This window comes from Scomber scombrus, chromosome 19 (assembly GCF_963691925.1).
Source record: "Scomber scombrus chromosome 19, fScoSco1.1, whole genome shotgun sequence".
Lineage (NCBI taxonomy): Eukaryota > Metazoa > Chordata > Actinopteri > Scombriformes > Scombridae > Scomber > Scomber scombrus.
The window spans coordinates 10,912,938-10,929,802 of record NC_084988.1 but is presented as its reverse complement, the minus strand read 5'-3'; the positions used below and the strand labels follow the sequence as shown (position 1 = coordinate 10,929,802).

The 16,865-nt window shown below is 42.1% G+C and overlaps 2 protein-coding genes across 3 annotated transcripts in view; both read left to right on the top strand.

Annotated features, from left to right (window-relative positions):
* Positions 1–16,254, top strand: part of dph6 (diphthamine biosynthesis 6) — a 66,160-nt gene extending 49,906 nt beyond the window's left edge. For both annotated transcript variants that reach the window (XM_062441030.1, XM_062441031.1), the window contains exons 13-15: positions 2,705–2,953; positions 7,993–8,383; positions 13,259–16,254. In XM_062441030.1, the coding sequence (XP_062297014.1) occupies positions 2,705–2,953; positions 7,993–8,383; positions 13,259–13,377 (759 nt within the window). In that variant the 3' untranslated portion in view covers positions 13,378–16,254. The remainder of the gene's footprint in view (positions 1–2,704; positions 2,954–7,992; positions 8,384–13,258) is intronic.
* aqr (aquarius intron-binding spliceosomal factor) overlaps positions 1,344–16,865 on the top strand; it is a 73,800-nt gene continuing 58,278 nt past the window's right edge. The window contains exon 1 of the mRNA XM_062441029.1: positions 1,344–1,347. The gene's annotated coding sequence lies outside the window, so the exon portion shown is untranslated. The remainder of the gene's footprint in view (positions 1,348–16,865) is intronic.

Sequence of the window (16,865 nt, the reverse complement as noted above, 5' to 3'; positions counted from 1 at the left end):
TAATTTTCATCCCTCAGGCAGGTACTAAAACTACACTATCTGAAAAAAATTTAAATCATAGCAGCGAGTATCAAATATTATTAAGAAGCAGTAGACCGGAAATAAACCAACATAACCGTATAGTATTGATTCACTGTGCACACTAATACAGCACATCCTCTCTTTCCTCTGTGGGCCATTTAGACTGCTATGGCTAGCATTTGAAAAAATACTTATCTTGTTATAGAAAGTTTAATGTCATATGCAATTGTTTGACCCTTATGAATATTAAAGGATCCCATCTCTGGGCTATTAAAAATGCATGTGGCATTGTGGTTGTTGATCACGTTTAGAACGCCCATGCAAATTGGACTGTCTTCCCTGTCAAGGCCTAAGATGAATAATGTAGTTGTGTTGTATATTCAGGGACACACCACTGACAGTCAATTAACAAGTTTGATTGGTGTGTGAACTCATTCTTTTGAACTGTTAATTTTATGTAAATAGTATTCGCTATCCCTTCTCCTCTGTCTCTCCCCCAACCAGGTTCACCAGAGAAAGATGTGCCCCCACCACCACAAACCCCCAAATCCCCAATTCCACCTCCCACCAAGAGTAACCAGAGCAGGATCCTTAATAATTGATCATCACACACCTGCTTGGTAGAAGCTATGGGAGTCTGCCTTTAACAGTTAAGGGGCCCCGTGCTAGCTGCTTTTGATATTGAAATCGACAAATGGTAGCCGGCCTTTATGAATTCAAAATGGAGTGAACTCTTTTCATGGGGACAAGCTTGTAAAAGATTCTGGCCTCTCGTCCAACCTGATGGAGACCTTCTTTGTTGGAGTGGATATGATGGCATTTGATGGCTCATAAATGGAATGCCAATGACAATTTGTTGTTGATGTGTGGGAATCTGGCTTTTATGTTAGGCAGACATAGTAATGCAGGCGCTCCAGCAGATTGTGCGTGCAGGTAAATGATCTGATGATTGATCCAACTGGTTGAAAGCAGCGAGGGTCTTATCTCCTCCCTTTCTTCCCCCTCACTCATTCTTGCCTGTCTTCCTCATCTTCCCTCCATCTCTTGTCTCCACTGCTGTCCCAGTAATTTGGAGCAGCAGAGATGGAAGCAGAAGATTCATCAAAGTTGACAAGTGAACACAAGAGCTGGGGATCATGGCAAACCCATCTGATTATGGAAATAGCCATGGCCATGTTCGCCCCCTAGCTAAACAGATGTGTGGCTAGAATCCTTTACTGCTAGTATCCCATATAAGACACATCTAATACACTTCAGAAAGGGGAAAATATTCAGTATTCTTTTTTTCCCTCCTTTGAACAAGTTGTGTCATGGCCTTCCACCATCTACGTAGGCTTTAGTAAGACAATCAAACTGAACTAAGTATGAAAAGGAAGGGTTGAAATGGGTGAAAGGAGTTTGGTTTAGCAAGTGCTAAATCTTAGGTAATACATCTGGTCCACTTTCACCCCTGTAATCTCTGTGAAACACGATACCTCTGGCTATGTCTTTGCTAATAAGTGAAGGACCTTGTCTCAGGCCGTGTATCAATTGATTCAAGCCGTCTTTATCCTCCCCTGAGATCTGCATGGGCTCCAGGGTCCCTGCATTGGCCAGCAATTATCAACATGTCACCAGCAGCTGTTTGCATTGACCAGAAGCTAGTGTCCAGTACTAATTCCATCCAGCCTCAAACACTGCTGAGCTACAGGGTCTCTAAAGACCTGACCTCCTCAATGCCACTCCTCATCCCTACTCGTCTCTTTGCATTAAATAGATAGATTTTCTTCAGGTTTCATTATGCAGGAAGCTTCATTGTAACAGAGGTATTTAACAAAGAATTGAGCTTATTATCACACCGTTAATTATGCTTATAAAAAATACTGGTGTCACTGAGATATACTGACAGGCTTTTCACAGAATACCTGCTAGATTTAGAACTGTGAGATGAGAATTGTTGGTGATAAGATGCTGACAAATGGGAGAGGTAGACCTTGTTAATAAATGCACTGCTACTCAAACATACACTTATAATTAATGTTAATTTGATTATAGCACCTCAATGATGAGTATTGTGTCTTCCTTTTTTTTTCTTAACAAAACTCATTTTGGAGTTGGGAGACTTTTTTTCATCTTTTTATGGTTAATTAATAACTTTATGTTAAAGTTCATAATTATTTAATTAAACATTCTTATATTTTTACTTTAGGGGTTAGGGCAGACAGGAGTTTTGTAGTTTGTTGAAATGTAGTCAATATATTGTTTCTAGTTCTGATTCCGATTCTAGTTTTGATAATACCATACCAACCACTACAAAGACAGTGTCCACAATCACCTCTGAGTTTTGACTTTATATCATGAAATATGCATACACATATTACTAAATGAATGTTTTGTTCTGTCATTCTTGGCTAAAATTGACTTTTTTTTTGGCTTTGAGGAACAGATTTTCTCCAACTTGTTTAGGATCTCAGTAGCAGGACAGTACTGTGAAATGCTTTAATCAAATTAAAAAATGGGTTACCTTACTAGAGAGATTTAAGCGGTTTGCTTGTGTGTTTATGTCTGTCACATAAATCAGTTAAGCATTGGACTCTAGGTTGGTGGCACCCCATTGCAACCCTAGCACATGCTGTTATTTTAACTACACCAAGACCAACAATCATATTTATGCATGTTTTTCTTGTTTTTTCCCCTCCTTCAGGTTAATGATTCGGTGTTCTGTGCAGGCCAGATTGCTTTGGTCCCCTGTACCATGCAGTTGGTGAAGGCTGGCACCAGGACGCAGGCTCACTTGTCTTTTGGCTATGTAAAGAAGGTTCTGGAGGCCACAATCAGCCGCTTGACTCTGGCTCATGTTGTCCAGGCCCACTGCTACGCCACAAGACACCAAGACATCCCCATCATCAGGGCCGTCTGGGAGAGCATGCTAAAGGCTGCAGAGGAAGAGAAGGTAAGTCACTGTGGGGTTAGACTTTTTGTTTATGAAACAAATGCTACTGGTTAAGGAGAAGAGCTATGTCTGGCTATTTTATTATAGATGCAGAAGAAATATTGATCATACTCATAATACAATATTACACCCACATAGGATGAACACATTTTTAATGGATTAAAAGACAGTGGAATCCATGCATCAATGAATAAGTAAAAGAAGAGAAACTTGATATGGTATCCAAGTTTTTCAGAGAGGCATTTTAGAATTGTGTTTTATAGTTGTGAAATAAGGGAAAGTTCCTCGCCCCTCTCTGCCCCCCTGAGACCCAAGCCGCTGCGACTGATATTTACCAGTGAGAGCGCTCATGAAAAGTTGATGATGTGGGAAACGCTGGTGTCTTTGATAATGTGGAGCTTGGCACAGAAGCAGATGTCTTCCTCAGAGCCTCCCTAATCCTTTGCCCCCACACACCATTTTGGAGCTCCGTTCAACTCTCAGAGCAGCTTATCCCCCTCTCTACCCCTCTTTCCTGCCACCTCCCTCCATCCTTCCCTCCATTCCACCGCCGCAGCTTACAACCCTTGCTCCATACGTCTAATAGGGGCACCAGTCTCCCCTGGCAGCCCTCTCCTCCCACAGTAATCTTTCTAGCCATGGGAATAGGGCCTAAGGGACAGAGGCAGCAGAGCAGCCCACCTCCAACATGTGGCTCTGTGCAGTGGTGAACAATGTTAAAGACTGGAGAGAAGATGTCAGCTTTGTGTCAGTTCCTCAAATTTCAAGCAATATATAAAATCCAAGATGTGTTTCTTTCTCAAGAGCTGTTGTGTTCCTGTTCATTTATTTGACACATTTTGCATTATTGTAACTTGTGGAATAGAAATCTTAAAAGTATTGACAGGGCAATATCAATTTAGCATGCAGATTGGGTTGTTCAGATAACAGGGCTAACTCAGGGCAAAGCCTTGGGAGGTGACAAGACTAGGTTCATGTCAGAGATCACTGAGGATGGACAACATCTCCATCTGTTATGCTCCAATGTGGTGTGTCAGAGCAATCAAAAATGTTCATTTGGCTAACGCAAGATTGCCGCCAGGAGACCATGTTTTATTTTCAAGTGATTCCCAAGTTAAGTACCTCTAATTGACAGCTCAGTGTGTTGGTCGTAAACAGATGAGCTCTCCCCATAAGAATAGAGCTGATGTAGGTGGTGGGTTACTAACCTGACCTCTTTGCCTGTGAGGCAGATCTTTTTAGTGTGACTTCCCAGCTTGGCCCTCACATTTTCCCCTCCCTTCTACTTCAAGTGCAGATGTATAAAGTGCAGCAGGAGGAAGATGAGGAGAGGGCTGTGGTGGGGGCTTCTGTTTCATCCTAAACTAGGTGAAAAGCTCTCTCCCTTGGGTGGGGATTATACAAAGCACCAGTGCTCATTTGAACTGACTGTAATTAGAATCTTTAACTCGGGTCAAACACTGATAACACAAGTCCCAAAGTGAGCAGAAATAACTTATTTTCCACCAGTTGGCATTTGCAAAAAGAGAATTGCGCCAGTTACAGGCAGTTTTCTCAGATGATGTCTTCCAGCATACAGGCAATTCAAATAGTGGTGACCTTATAAGTAAGTAAGAAATCTTACATTTATATAGCCCCCTCTCAAAATAGAAGTGAGAAGTTCTTTGACAGAATGGGGGAAAAATGTTACTAAATATGCCATGTTACATAATTAATACATAAAATGCAGTCTAGTTAGACTTACTATAGGTTACATAAATCAATAGAGATTTATTTTTTTTTTAAAGATTTATTTTTGGGCTTTTGTGCCTTTATTTTGATAGAAGGTTGCAGGGAGACCAACAGGGAGAGGGGGCGGGGGGGGTCCCTTGCCAGAATCAAACCAGGGGCGCTGCTAGTACGCGGTGTGCGCGGTAACCACTCGACTACCAAGATGCATCAATAGAGATTTAAACAATATTTGCCCTTGTTCTACTTTTTCCCCCAAAAATGCTGGGATCTATTCTTTGTAATGCATCTTAGTGAGATTTAGGTTTTTGAAGAAATGATCAGAATATCATGTAGCATATGGTGTACGTATGGGATTGCTTTTGTTCGCAATATATTTATATCTAGTATACATATGTGTATGTGTGTGTATTTTTTGGTTTGGAAACACCAGTGCTGAGCACGTTTCTGAAGCCACAGGGCCATGTTGTTGTTGTGCGTTGATAATTTATCTAATCAGGTGGATGAAGAAGCTTGCAGGGTTAATTGGGAGCATACTGGAGTCGCTACAAGTGTGAAATTGTATTTACGGTGCATTAAACCACAAAGAGCCTGTTTGTCTGAGTGTGTGCAAGTGTGTGTGCAGACGGTTTGATGAATAGTGAGATGCTGATGTGATAAGTCAATACATGTTAAACAGACATCACTTTCGGTAGCAATAACAGGTCTTAAAAACATGTCTAAATGTAAAAAATAATTAAGCAGGTTTAAGGTTGAAAATACTTTTATATCTTCACATGCACTTTTCATACACACCAGGTTATTTTAGAAATGTAGAAAATATTTTAAAAGAAATTTAAAATGGCAATAAACACAAATTAGTAGTAGTGAATTTGCAATGAGGAGGGTATCCTTCCCGCTTACCATAGTAAGTCCTGTTTACACAACTTCTCTCCTGCTTGGGACTTTTTAACTGAGATGCATTAACTTCTGCCATAGTTTTGTAATGGTCTCATGCCCTTAAACTTTTCTTCACCCCACTGACGTGGCCTTGTGTGTTTCATTTACATAAACAGTCTGACGAGCTGGAGAGTGGATTTTTAAGAAAAGTGAGTGAATGAAGGGGTGAATGGGAAGGGATATTATAGCAGACTGACAGCACTACAGTAAGTGCTGAGACATAGAGCCACATGCTGAAGGCATCCCGCTGGGCAGGAAATGTAGGGGAACTGGCTAAGCAGTGCAGTCCCATCAGCTCCCCGCTGTTCCCCGCCTTTACACCACTTCCTTATTACTGTGTTTACCGTTCGGCTTTCACGCCTCTCGGTCCTCCAACCCGCTGCACGCTCCAGGCGCACGGACGAGAGTTAGAGGGAGGAAAGTGGGGAGAAAGAAAACAAACATAAAGAGAGGCAGGTCACACCCCATCAGTGTGGAGAGCTGAGCGCAGCAGATCCAGACTGCATAGGTTTACCTGCTGCCTATGGAGCGAGAGAGCACTGGGGGAATGGCTGCATGCCCTGGAACTGAAGTGGGATGAAGTAATGAGATGGATTGTGTTAAGTGGCTGATGTAGAGCGGAAAAGAGCCCTCACACTGCGTCCTGCCTGCCCTCCTAACTTGCCACTCCAGCACTCAGCTCTACCATATATCAAAGTTTGTATTTTATTGGATTAATTTAATAAATGATCTCTGTTCAAGTTGTGATGTCAGCCAGTGGTCCTCCTCTCACTCCTCTAGTGGGGAAGCACACCATAATGGAAATCTGAAACATACACGCACGTAAGGCATGTGAACATATAGAAGTACACCTCCACAAAACTGCCCAACAAACTTCCCTCCTACTGTAACATTTTGGTGAATACATTAATAAAGAAGCAAACGGACTGATGTAACCTTGTTCGACAGCTCTGACAAAAAGTCAGCAACTGCACCCGGACAATAAAGTCCTGCCAGGGGCTGGAGAACAGTGCTGAAGTCCCCTGATCTCCTTGTGGACGGTCGGTTGGGTATAGTACATCAGCATTCAAGGCCTGCAGGGTGGCCTTTAAGCCTGGCTGAGCAAGACCCCCTGTCCTGTCACTTCTCTCCTCAGTCCCCACTCTCTGATCCATGTTCAATCACTATTGACAAGTGCAGGAGCAGTTCCCTCTAGGAGACTACCTAGCCTGTGCCAGAAGTGCTAATATAACATTTATCAAAGCATAGGACAAGTATGTGTGCTGTCACTTTGTCTGACATGCTAAGAGGTCCATGCTGACACGGCTATTGTTCTCTGCTCTTGTGATTTTGTTGTTGATCACTGCAAGCCAGGCTCTCTACAAAACAGCAAAGTAAAGAAATATTAACCTAACCCCTGCACACGTACTCATTCAGGACACCAGCTTTTTTTGTCCATTCTCCAAGGCAAGAGGTTAGCTGTTGATACACAATTAAGTGTTTGCAAAAGTTTAATCTGAAGGTAAGTGCTGCTTCAGTGAATCTGGCGGATTGGGTCATGACGTCTTTGGCTATTGAAGGGACAAAGAGGCCGTCGTCTGGTCTTGTCAATGATTTCTCTTCTTTTTTTTTTGTGAGTGAATATCAAAATAAAATGTAAGTAACCTGTTATTATTCTGCACTTACGAAGTGGGGTGTAAGTGGATGAAAATTGATCCAGCAAATTGAAAAGGGGGTTAAGTGTTTTTGCCCTATCGACTCCGACTGAAACGACGGTTATATAAAACACTCATTTCTCTCCCATTAGCAGATGAAGCCACAGCCAAGTATTATTAGAGGGCCACATTGTAGCACTGCTCCAAGACATTTTGTTACTGCTAATGGCCCTCGGTCTAGTGGAGAAAAAAATAAAGAAATTTTGGCTCTGTGGATAAAATTGAGACCGTTTTCCCACTAAATGTGTGTGGTGAAAGTACCATAAGATGCTGTGAATGATCTTCCTAGAAAGGTGAGAAGTCATCTTGGTAGGACCTGTCATGTTAGTAATGCAGCTCAAAGTGAATGCATTTGTGCATTTTGTTTACGGTGGCTGCAAGCACTATGGATTCTGTCTCAATTGTTTGTACACTATCATTACCAAGGGTCACCTCACAATCTCACGTTAATTTATAGCCTGTCAGCCTGTCAAGTAAAAAGCCTTTCTTAGTGCTGTGTGGTAGAATTTTTATGATGTGCTTTACAATAATGTTTAATGTCGATGGAGTAGTATTTGTGGTCAGAAAGCACAGCATGTGTCTCAGCAGGAGGGCCATGCTTTCCATTGTAGTGTGTGGCGTTACACAGTATGTTATTTGCCAGCCAGTTCATTTGAATACCATCTGTCTGCATTTCAGGATGTGATTTTGGAGCCTGAGATCAAACCTGCTCCATTACTGGTCGTCGTGGTACCTGCTTTACCCAGGGGTGCTGCTGTTGAGCTCCATGTAACTGCCATCCAGGATGACCCCAGCAATAGGACTTCCTGTCACATGACTACAAAGGTGGCATGTGGATCCATAGAGTGCCACACTGTAATGTCCGCTGACAGCTGTAGTGCTTCGCTTTCCCTTTGCCTGACTGTGCCCGACCCTGCCTGCGAGGTCACTGCTGATGCGAAGGATGTTACAGAAGCCATTGGTATTACAATAAAAAAAACCATGAAGAAGATGGATGGTGAGCTGGTGCCACTGTGTGCCAGGGTGTTCTACAAGTGCGACCACTCACTGACACAGGACATCGTTAAAGGTATGTCGGAGTATCTCAGTTAAGACATCACACAAAGATCTAATTTATCTAATATTTATACTCATTAAGAGGATTTATCCTAAGTAAGTCATTCTGTTGAAGGCAACACTTCTGAGAAACACTGCTCTTGCTAGTTAAGCTCCGCACCTCTATATTAATGGAAACAAAGTGACAGCCTGTCTCTCTCTGCACTCTCTTTTCAAAGAGAGTGTGAGCTGACATTGGTTAAATAAACTCCATAAAGTATTCTAGGAAGCAGTCTCTCCAGAGGATCTCCACTTCTTCCTGTGTTTAATTATTGTAAGTCATGTGTTGTGTCTGCACTGTGTACAGTAACCCAAGCAGCTGGCACACTCTTTTGTCATCATTACACTTTTATATGCCACCATCTCCTGCTCCCAGGATTGTAGGTTCTCATCAAGGCAAATGTGGAACGGTATTTGTTTTATCCTGAGAAATGTTCCCTCGCAGAGAAAAGGGCGAGGAGCACATCGATCACACGGGCTCAGTTGTCAAGTCATCGCTGCAGCAGTCAATTAACATTTTTGAATCTCTGCCAAACCAGCCATCTTACTGTCATTTTTAGCTTTGACATAACTCATCTTTTTGAGGACATGAAATTATGGTTACCAGTGATGAATGGGAAGACGGTCTATCTGTTTAGAATATGTGTTGATATACATGACAGACAAATGGTGCTATTTGTTTTGTTACCTAATGATATAATTGTTATTCAACATTGTTTCGTGATATATGATTCATGTCATTTATTTCTTCACGTCATTATCCATCGTAGCAGAGTAAGAGGATTTAGCAATGAGGAGGAATCCTATTACAAAGGCTCACATTTAAATTTTATATTTAATGTAATAATAGAAGATAATTAATAATGAATACAATACATACTTAGAATCGTAGATATGTTAAATACTTACTAAATATATATATTTTGGTGCATCTGCAATCAAATTGCATTAAAAAAGAAGTTTTTTCATTTATTTTATAGAAACCATTAAGTGTGTTACTGGGTCATTGGTTAACTGGGGCAAAACCAACCCAGATTTTCACCCTTGAAATGTGTGTTTCTTTGATTAAGCACTGTACAGACTGCTTCCCTAAAACCATTTACTGACTCATCATTGATGGAATCCGTTACCTTACCCCGCACGCACAACCAAGCCCTGGAAGCCTAACCCGTGGGCGTTTTTATGGGTCACAGCCTATGCTCATTGGGTGATGAATCCAAAAAGTCAAAGGAGGAAAAGTAACACCTCTGGCGCTAGCAGTCACAGCCTCACAACTGCTGCTGTCAGCAAGCAGACAAGCAACAACACTGGAGCAAAATGTGACTGCACACCCCCTCCTTCGGTTACTTGCGTTAGGATTCACAGCTGATAGACGTGACATATGCTTCAAATGAAACCTTTAAACATCTTGTCTCAACTCGTTACTTACGATAGAGAGGTTCTCTCAAAGATAGGCCCCTGCAACTCCCTCAACTTTTAGCGAAGGACATAAATAGGGTCATGTGACATTTTAAAAGAAAAAAAAGGATAGTAAGTACGGATGCACCGAAATGAAAATTCTTGGCCGAAACCGAAAACCGAAAATGAGGAAACCAAGGCTGAAAACCGAAAACCGAAACACCGAAAGAAATTATTATGCCAATTATTAGTACCATTGCATTTATGGCTATGACTGTGTACTAACCTCACTAAAATCAAGGCATTGCAATTCAAAGAATAAATCAATTACAAAAGTATGAAAATATTTATTTAGCAATGACATTACAACAATGCACAATATAAAATTAAATTAAGTTAAAATATCACTTAGTGTTACACTTGGTGGAGGGTTGCGATCAGTATCGGTCTAATAAGCAGCAACACAGAGCTATAAGCACGCTTTACTCTCACACGCGCTGCATTTATAGTCACACAAACACACACCTTCTCCTGTGCTGTGCGCTTCTCCGTCTCTAAGCGGGTTCTCCGCATCCATCGCGGCCCGGATCATTTCTCGTGCGCGCTGCTTTAATCCCACATCCAGGTAATGATCTTTATAACGCGGATCAAGTACAGTCGCGATGAAGTGCAGAGGATCCAAATAGATCTCAGTGAAACGTGTGAAACGCTCACAGACTCTAAGAGGGTACTACACTTTAGTATTGCAATTAAAGGAATAACGTCTGCTACAGATGCATCAGAGGAGCTGATCTCTTTAGTTAGCTGTTTCGGCCGTGTTGTCTCGGTGATAAAAGTATTTCGGTAATATTTTCGGTGGCCGAATTTTCGGTGCATCCCTAATAGTAAGTTAAGTCATCCATTATTTTACACTTTATGCATCACAATGAAGCCGGTTTCGAGTTCTTTGATTCCAAATACCCAAAACTTAAACAAACATGCTTCTAGTACTTGAATAAAGAAGTCTTCCTTTTCTCTGTGGCTCCACTGAACACACCCAGCCACTCAGCCTCTTTGTGCATTCTCCTCAGACTAAATGAACAATTTTCATGAGCCAACACTTGCTAATTACCACCTCGTTTACCGGTTAATTTGACCAGTTTGGAAGTCAGTGTAGCACAACTAAAAACCACTGGCTCTGGGCCGTGGCCACTGCTTAAAAGCCCCCAAAGCCCAGCAGGCATCAGCCATTCCTCACAGGAGCCCCCCCTTCTCTCCTTTTCACCACAGCCTTCACCGACACCCCACCTTCTATTCACTTAGGCTTACAATATTTAGATATTAATCAGTTCAAACAAAAATGGTTGATGTTTAGCATAAAAGGGCGGTGTGGGCATTAGTAATGGTTTGGTTTTGAAAACAGAGAGATTTAACAGCAGCCTTTTCAGCTCCCTGTGTGTTCGCCGTGAAGCAGAATAATGGCTGGTCCTCTCGGGTAGATGGTTTAGTTCCATCCCATTGCTAATGTGATGGCTTTTTGAATCTTACAGTCTCTTTCCACTGGGCCTCTCAATGAGGCTCCCTGTGTAGCCCAAAGGGGGGCTGAGAGACCTGGGGAAGAGATTGGGTGTGTGATGAGACGTGTTCAGAGGATTTTGTTTGATTGTACAGAACCATTTGTACAGAGTGTTGCAAAGCAGCCTGTGTCCACTTTCCACTTGCAAAGACCAAAATCACACAATTGCATGGTCACCCAAGTCACCTTTACCCCCCTCTTGTTTTGTTTTTATGCATAAAGCTGACACGTGTGTGTGTGCATGGACACTGAAAGAGACACTCAAAGAGAGTACGCAATTATTTCCTATCTGTTCGTACAAAGATTAAAACACACTGACATGAAACAGGCTTAGTTTGCAAGGTGTGATGAAGGGTGTGTTTCTTCTCTTAATAAAACCATCCTGTCTGTGATCTGCCTAGCTCATTCAGTTGTCAGCTAGCCATCTCCAGAGTATCCTGCTTCCCAGGGTGCACCACATGCTCTGATAACACATACGTATTTAGGCTTTTAATGCCCTCCAAAAAAAGGCCTGTGTTCAGTGGGGGTATTTTAAGCTGTAGCGCATATTAGCTAATTAGCGTGTGTGGGCTCTTTGTAAGGATGTTTGGCATGCTGTGTGTGCTTCAAATGAAAGAGAATGAAGCTTATTAAATAGTGCAGAACTGCTCTTGTAACCTCTGTGTTTGAAATTCACTCTCGACAAGTTCACATAGATGTCAGATAGTAGCACAGCAGTACTTGTAGATGTTTTAAAAATGTTTGTCCATTGAGACTACGATAAACCGTCAGTAATTACATTTTGACATACATTATACTAGACAAATTGTGGATGTAAAGAGATTGACATTTTTAAAAGTGACAGTACAACTGTGGATAAGCACACTTTTCCAGATACTTAACTCTACTGTGACCATGTTTCAACCACACAGGGGCCACACCCAGTCCCATTCAGCATGCTGGTAAATCAGAAGAAATAAGCCAGGACAGCCAACCATGAGACAGGAACACTTGTGACCAATTAGTGCATGGAGCAGAAGAGTGAAGGGGGCAACATCCCAGCGGGCTGCCGCTAAATAGACAGGCTGTCATCAAGACCAGGCTCTGAGACACTCAATGAATTCTCACATGTCCTCTGTCCGTCTGTAGGCCGGCCACACACACACACACCCACACACACACACACACACACACATGTGCGCTAACGACATCTCTAAGCTCTGGTAAAGCTGAGCAGCAGTCCCAACACAGCTTCCTAACATCCCAACACAACAGGAGCAGAGGATCCATTCCACTAGACCCCCCCCCCAACAAGCTGCTCAATTGTCCAAAAGGGCATGGCAGGATCACACCCCCCACCTCCCTCGCTTGTGTGTGTGTGTGTGTGTGTGTGTGTGTGTGTGTGTGTGTGTGTGTGTGTGTGTGTGTGTGTGTGTGTGTGTGTGTGTGTGTGTGTGTGTGTGTGTGTGTGTGTGTGTGTGTGCGTGCGTGCGTGCGTGCGTGCGTGCGTGCGTGCGTGCGTGCGTGCGTGCGTGCGTGCGTGCGTGCGTGCGTGCGTGCGTGCGTGCGTGCGTGCGTGCGTGCGTGCGTGCGTGCGTGCGTGCTTGTATATGGCTCTCTGTGCAAGTTTGGGAGGGGTAGCTCAGAGTTCAGTCCTAGCTAACCATATGTCTGCACTGCAGGGAGTTGAATGAGGGGGGCTACAATCTGCCAAGGATTTAAGAATGTCAATAATTTGTAAATAGGCCCATGTTCCCTGGTCAAAGAGTTAAGTGCAGCCTCTGTCCTGGAACGGCCCCTGTGGGAGAGCTATATGAAAACCTAATGTCCAACTTCAGGCCAAGTTCTCATGAAACTAATGCCACTATCTTCTTTTTTCCTTCACCCCTCTTCTTCCTCTCTACCTTTACCTGGCAGGACTTGAAGAAAGTTTGAAAAGCTCTCTACAAGAGTCCAGTCCATCCGTGGCCGTGGTTCCAGTCCTGAACTTGCCTGACTCCCAGATCCTCCACCTGTCCTGCTGGCTCAGTTTATAGAAACACAGCCAGAATCAACAACCAGACTCCAGTCATCCACAGCACTGGAATTCAGTTGGGCTTTTCTGGAGGCGCGGCTCTGACAGCCCAACACCTAATGACTTACAACAGGACAGCAGTGAATGCGGAACAGAAGAACTGCATAGCTGCTTATTAATGTTGACTGTTCATCACTGCTGATTGTTGAAATGCAAAGCTCTGTGTGTCTCCAAGTTGATTTGATGACGTGCCATTTTGAGGATGTGTTTATTCCTCTTCATACCTCAGAACTTGGGCCAATAATCCACTTTGTCCTACACTACAGTTGTATACTACTGCAGCTGTTATTCTGCCTCAGAGACAAGTCGTATGGAACTTCTATAACTTAAAGCTGAATACCAGAAGACTGGAGACCATAGTCTACAAAAGGAGACACCAGCAGTGTCCCATTCCATGAAGCGATAAACTGTAACCCCTGATATCCCACTGTTTCTGCTGGAATTTCTCTTAGTACGCTAGCTAACACCCCTCATAAAGGCCCAGCTCCAGCACTGACACCATCTGTTCAGTTGTAAAGCTATAGATTTACTGTGTGACTGGTTTGTGGCTGTTTTTAATGTGTGTGGATGAGGTGACTGTGTCTCCCTCTCATGCTCCATGGGATTCAAGGTGTGTTATTATTGTGTAATAGGCAATCAGCACCGAGCACCTGAAAAGATTAAGCCTCTTTATGTTTTCTATTGATTCTAAGGCAGCCTGGTTAATAGGAGAGGGACGCTACCACACACAGCTGCAGGGTAGGAATGTGTGTGTGTTTGCGTGTGTGCTGGGGGTGTCAATGGACACAGTGTGATGATGTGGGAAGAAAATAACACTATTAACCATTGCTCCTGGAACATTTCTTTTCTCAAAGATCATGAACCGTATTGATGATCTGAGTTGGAATGCATCTTCACTCCAGTTATTCTCTTCATCGCGCCTGTGATGGCGGGAGAGTGGAGTGGGCTATTGATCTTCACCCACCGCAATGTTGTTTTGATTGTTGTTATCAAAAATTGAACAATAGAGGCAGCCAGTAGAGCCTGAAGATTTTTATTGAGAGTTGAAAAACACAAACAAGCCATTATTTATGAGAGTGAGCAAGCCAATGCCCCATAAATATACAGTGTGTGTTAATGTTCACCTGGTTTGTTTTAAAGGGCCTCACCAGCAGGGGATTTACAATGTCTGAATAATGCATGCATGATCATTTTTACAAAGATACTTTTTATTATGTACAGTACACCACTGTTAAGTGAACATCCAAAGATTTCACTGAAAATATTTGATTGCATTTCGGTGTTTTCAACAGTAGCTGTTTTGAAACAAATAGCCCACTTTCCGCAGAGGGCACTCCTCTAAGAATGGTTTCTGTGTCAATTTTCTTAACTTTCTTAATATGTTTACCAGTCTGAATGTCAAGCTGAGCAAACTCTTTGTTGAACACACTTGCATATTCAGGGGTCTTACTTGATAGGGGTTTTAAAATGTTTTTGTTCAAACTGAGCAATTATATTTAAGACACAACTTTTTCAATTATATACAAATACTAAAAAGCAGTAGATCCCGTGACATTTAAAACACACAAGGCATTGTTGCAGCAACAACCTTTCAGTTTAGCTCTCCTTTTTTGGACTCCACGTATATAAGTGTTAGATTTACTTAACTTTTATATTTAAATTCCAAACTTGCAAAATGTCTATTCGTTGACTTTTGAATCCATGTGCTTTTCTCCATAGTGAGACAACAGTTAAGTTACAAGAAACCCATGTGTAACAAAACCTAAAAATACAAGACTCTGCATTTCAGTAAACACAAAGGAGCTCAGCCACTACAATTTACTGCATGGCGACCACTTGTCGATCACCGCTGTAAACATAACATTCTGTCTTTCAGCAGGCATGTTTTCATACAGACACAGGCAAAGCCACAAGTATATATCAACACATCCTCATCATAGCCAGTGAGATGTCCTATGGCAGACACATTTCTTTGTGTCCTTACCGCTGTGTTTCCTAATAAAATGAATAAAGACAGGGTGACATTTAGTTTTTTCATGTGTTTTGTCAAATGTACATTTTCTACCAAGCTGACCTGCAACCATTCTGCAAACAAACTGGCTGTTGTAGCCAATATTGTCCTTGGTGTGCAGTGTACCAGCCTGCGGCCCTTGTCATTGTGGCCTTGCACATGGACTTTAAATGTGTGTTTCTTCCTCCAGGCTAGCCAGGCCAATGTGTATGACTCTCTTTCCCCATAGCAGTGGGCTACAGTAGGGGAGCTCAGTTCAGAAGCAGCTTCACTGCACGAGACGCCTGCTGACATTGTGGTCTGTTTGCCTCAGTGACTGTGGTTTTGTTTGTTTTCATGTTTGAATCCTTTTTGTTTCATAATATATAGTTTTGTTCCCCTGACGCATTGTGAAAGCCTGTCTTTATGGTCTCAGAACTGACTTAATGAAAAGTTCTATCTCCTGAACTGGGAGGTAATCACAGATCACACAATCACAACCACAGCTATTGAGTGGTGTATGCTGCCCTCTTCTGGTCAACATAAACGATGCAATTTAAAACTAACTATTTCCACCCATATCCTGTCGCAAAATGTACACTTACTTTACTTTTATAGGTGCATAGTTTTCAGTCATCAGATAATAAATTATCAAAACAGTTCAAACAATTCAGCTTTATTTCTACTTTACAACAAAGGAAGTCATAATCCTTCATTTCTGAAATTATGGGACAAGCGCTTCTTAAACAAGATTTGATTCTTTGCCATGCACAATTTCCTCTATCATATGTGTAATGCAGTGAACATTGCTGTCATGAAAAATCAAGAACAATGTTTATCAATTCTTAGTTCTTCAGCTAAGTCACATTCTCAGATGAGGCTAAAACATTTTCACTTTTCTGAGCTGGAATACCACAGGCGCAACTAAGAAAATTAATAATGGCTCTACGCTATTTAGGTGTGCCATTGTACCAGGACCCTGGTACTGACATACCTACCAAATAGGGCTACAACCAATGGTCAATGGTAGGTTGTGATTATTTGTTATAATAATCTTGCAATTTTTGATAAGGTGTCGAAGAACTGTCAATGTCAATTTGTTCCTAGACCCCAAGGTGACATCTTCATATTTGACAACCAACGCAAAGATATTTTATTTTACAGTGATATAGAACAGAAAAGCAACAAACCATGCAAATGTTTTTGCATTTTTTCTTCACAAACAACGAAATAATTAAATAATGTTGGTGATCAGTTTTTGTTCATTGATTAATTGATTTCACTTCTATTTGAATATAATCCAATTGGTCATGCATGAAAGGCTTGTTGACTAGGCTGGAGTGCACAGTCAGCTATCTTGAAAGAACAATGGGGCCAAAGAAGAACATCCACCCACACAGATCAGCATTTCCTGTTTGATTCTCACCATCCACTAGCTGTAGGAATATCAAATATCCAGA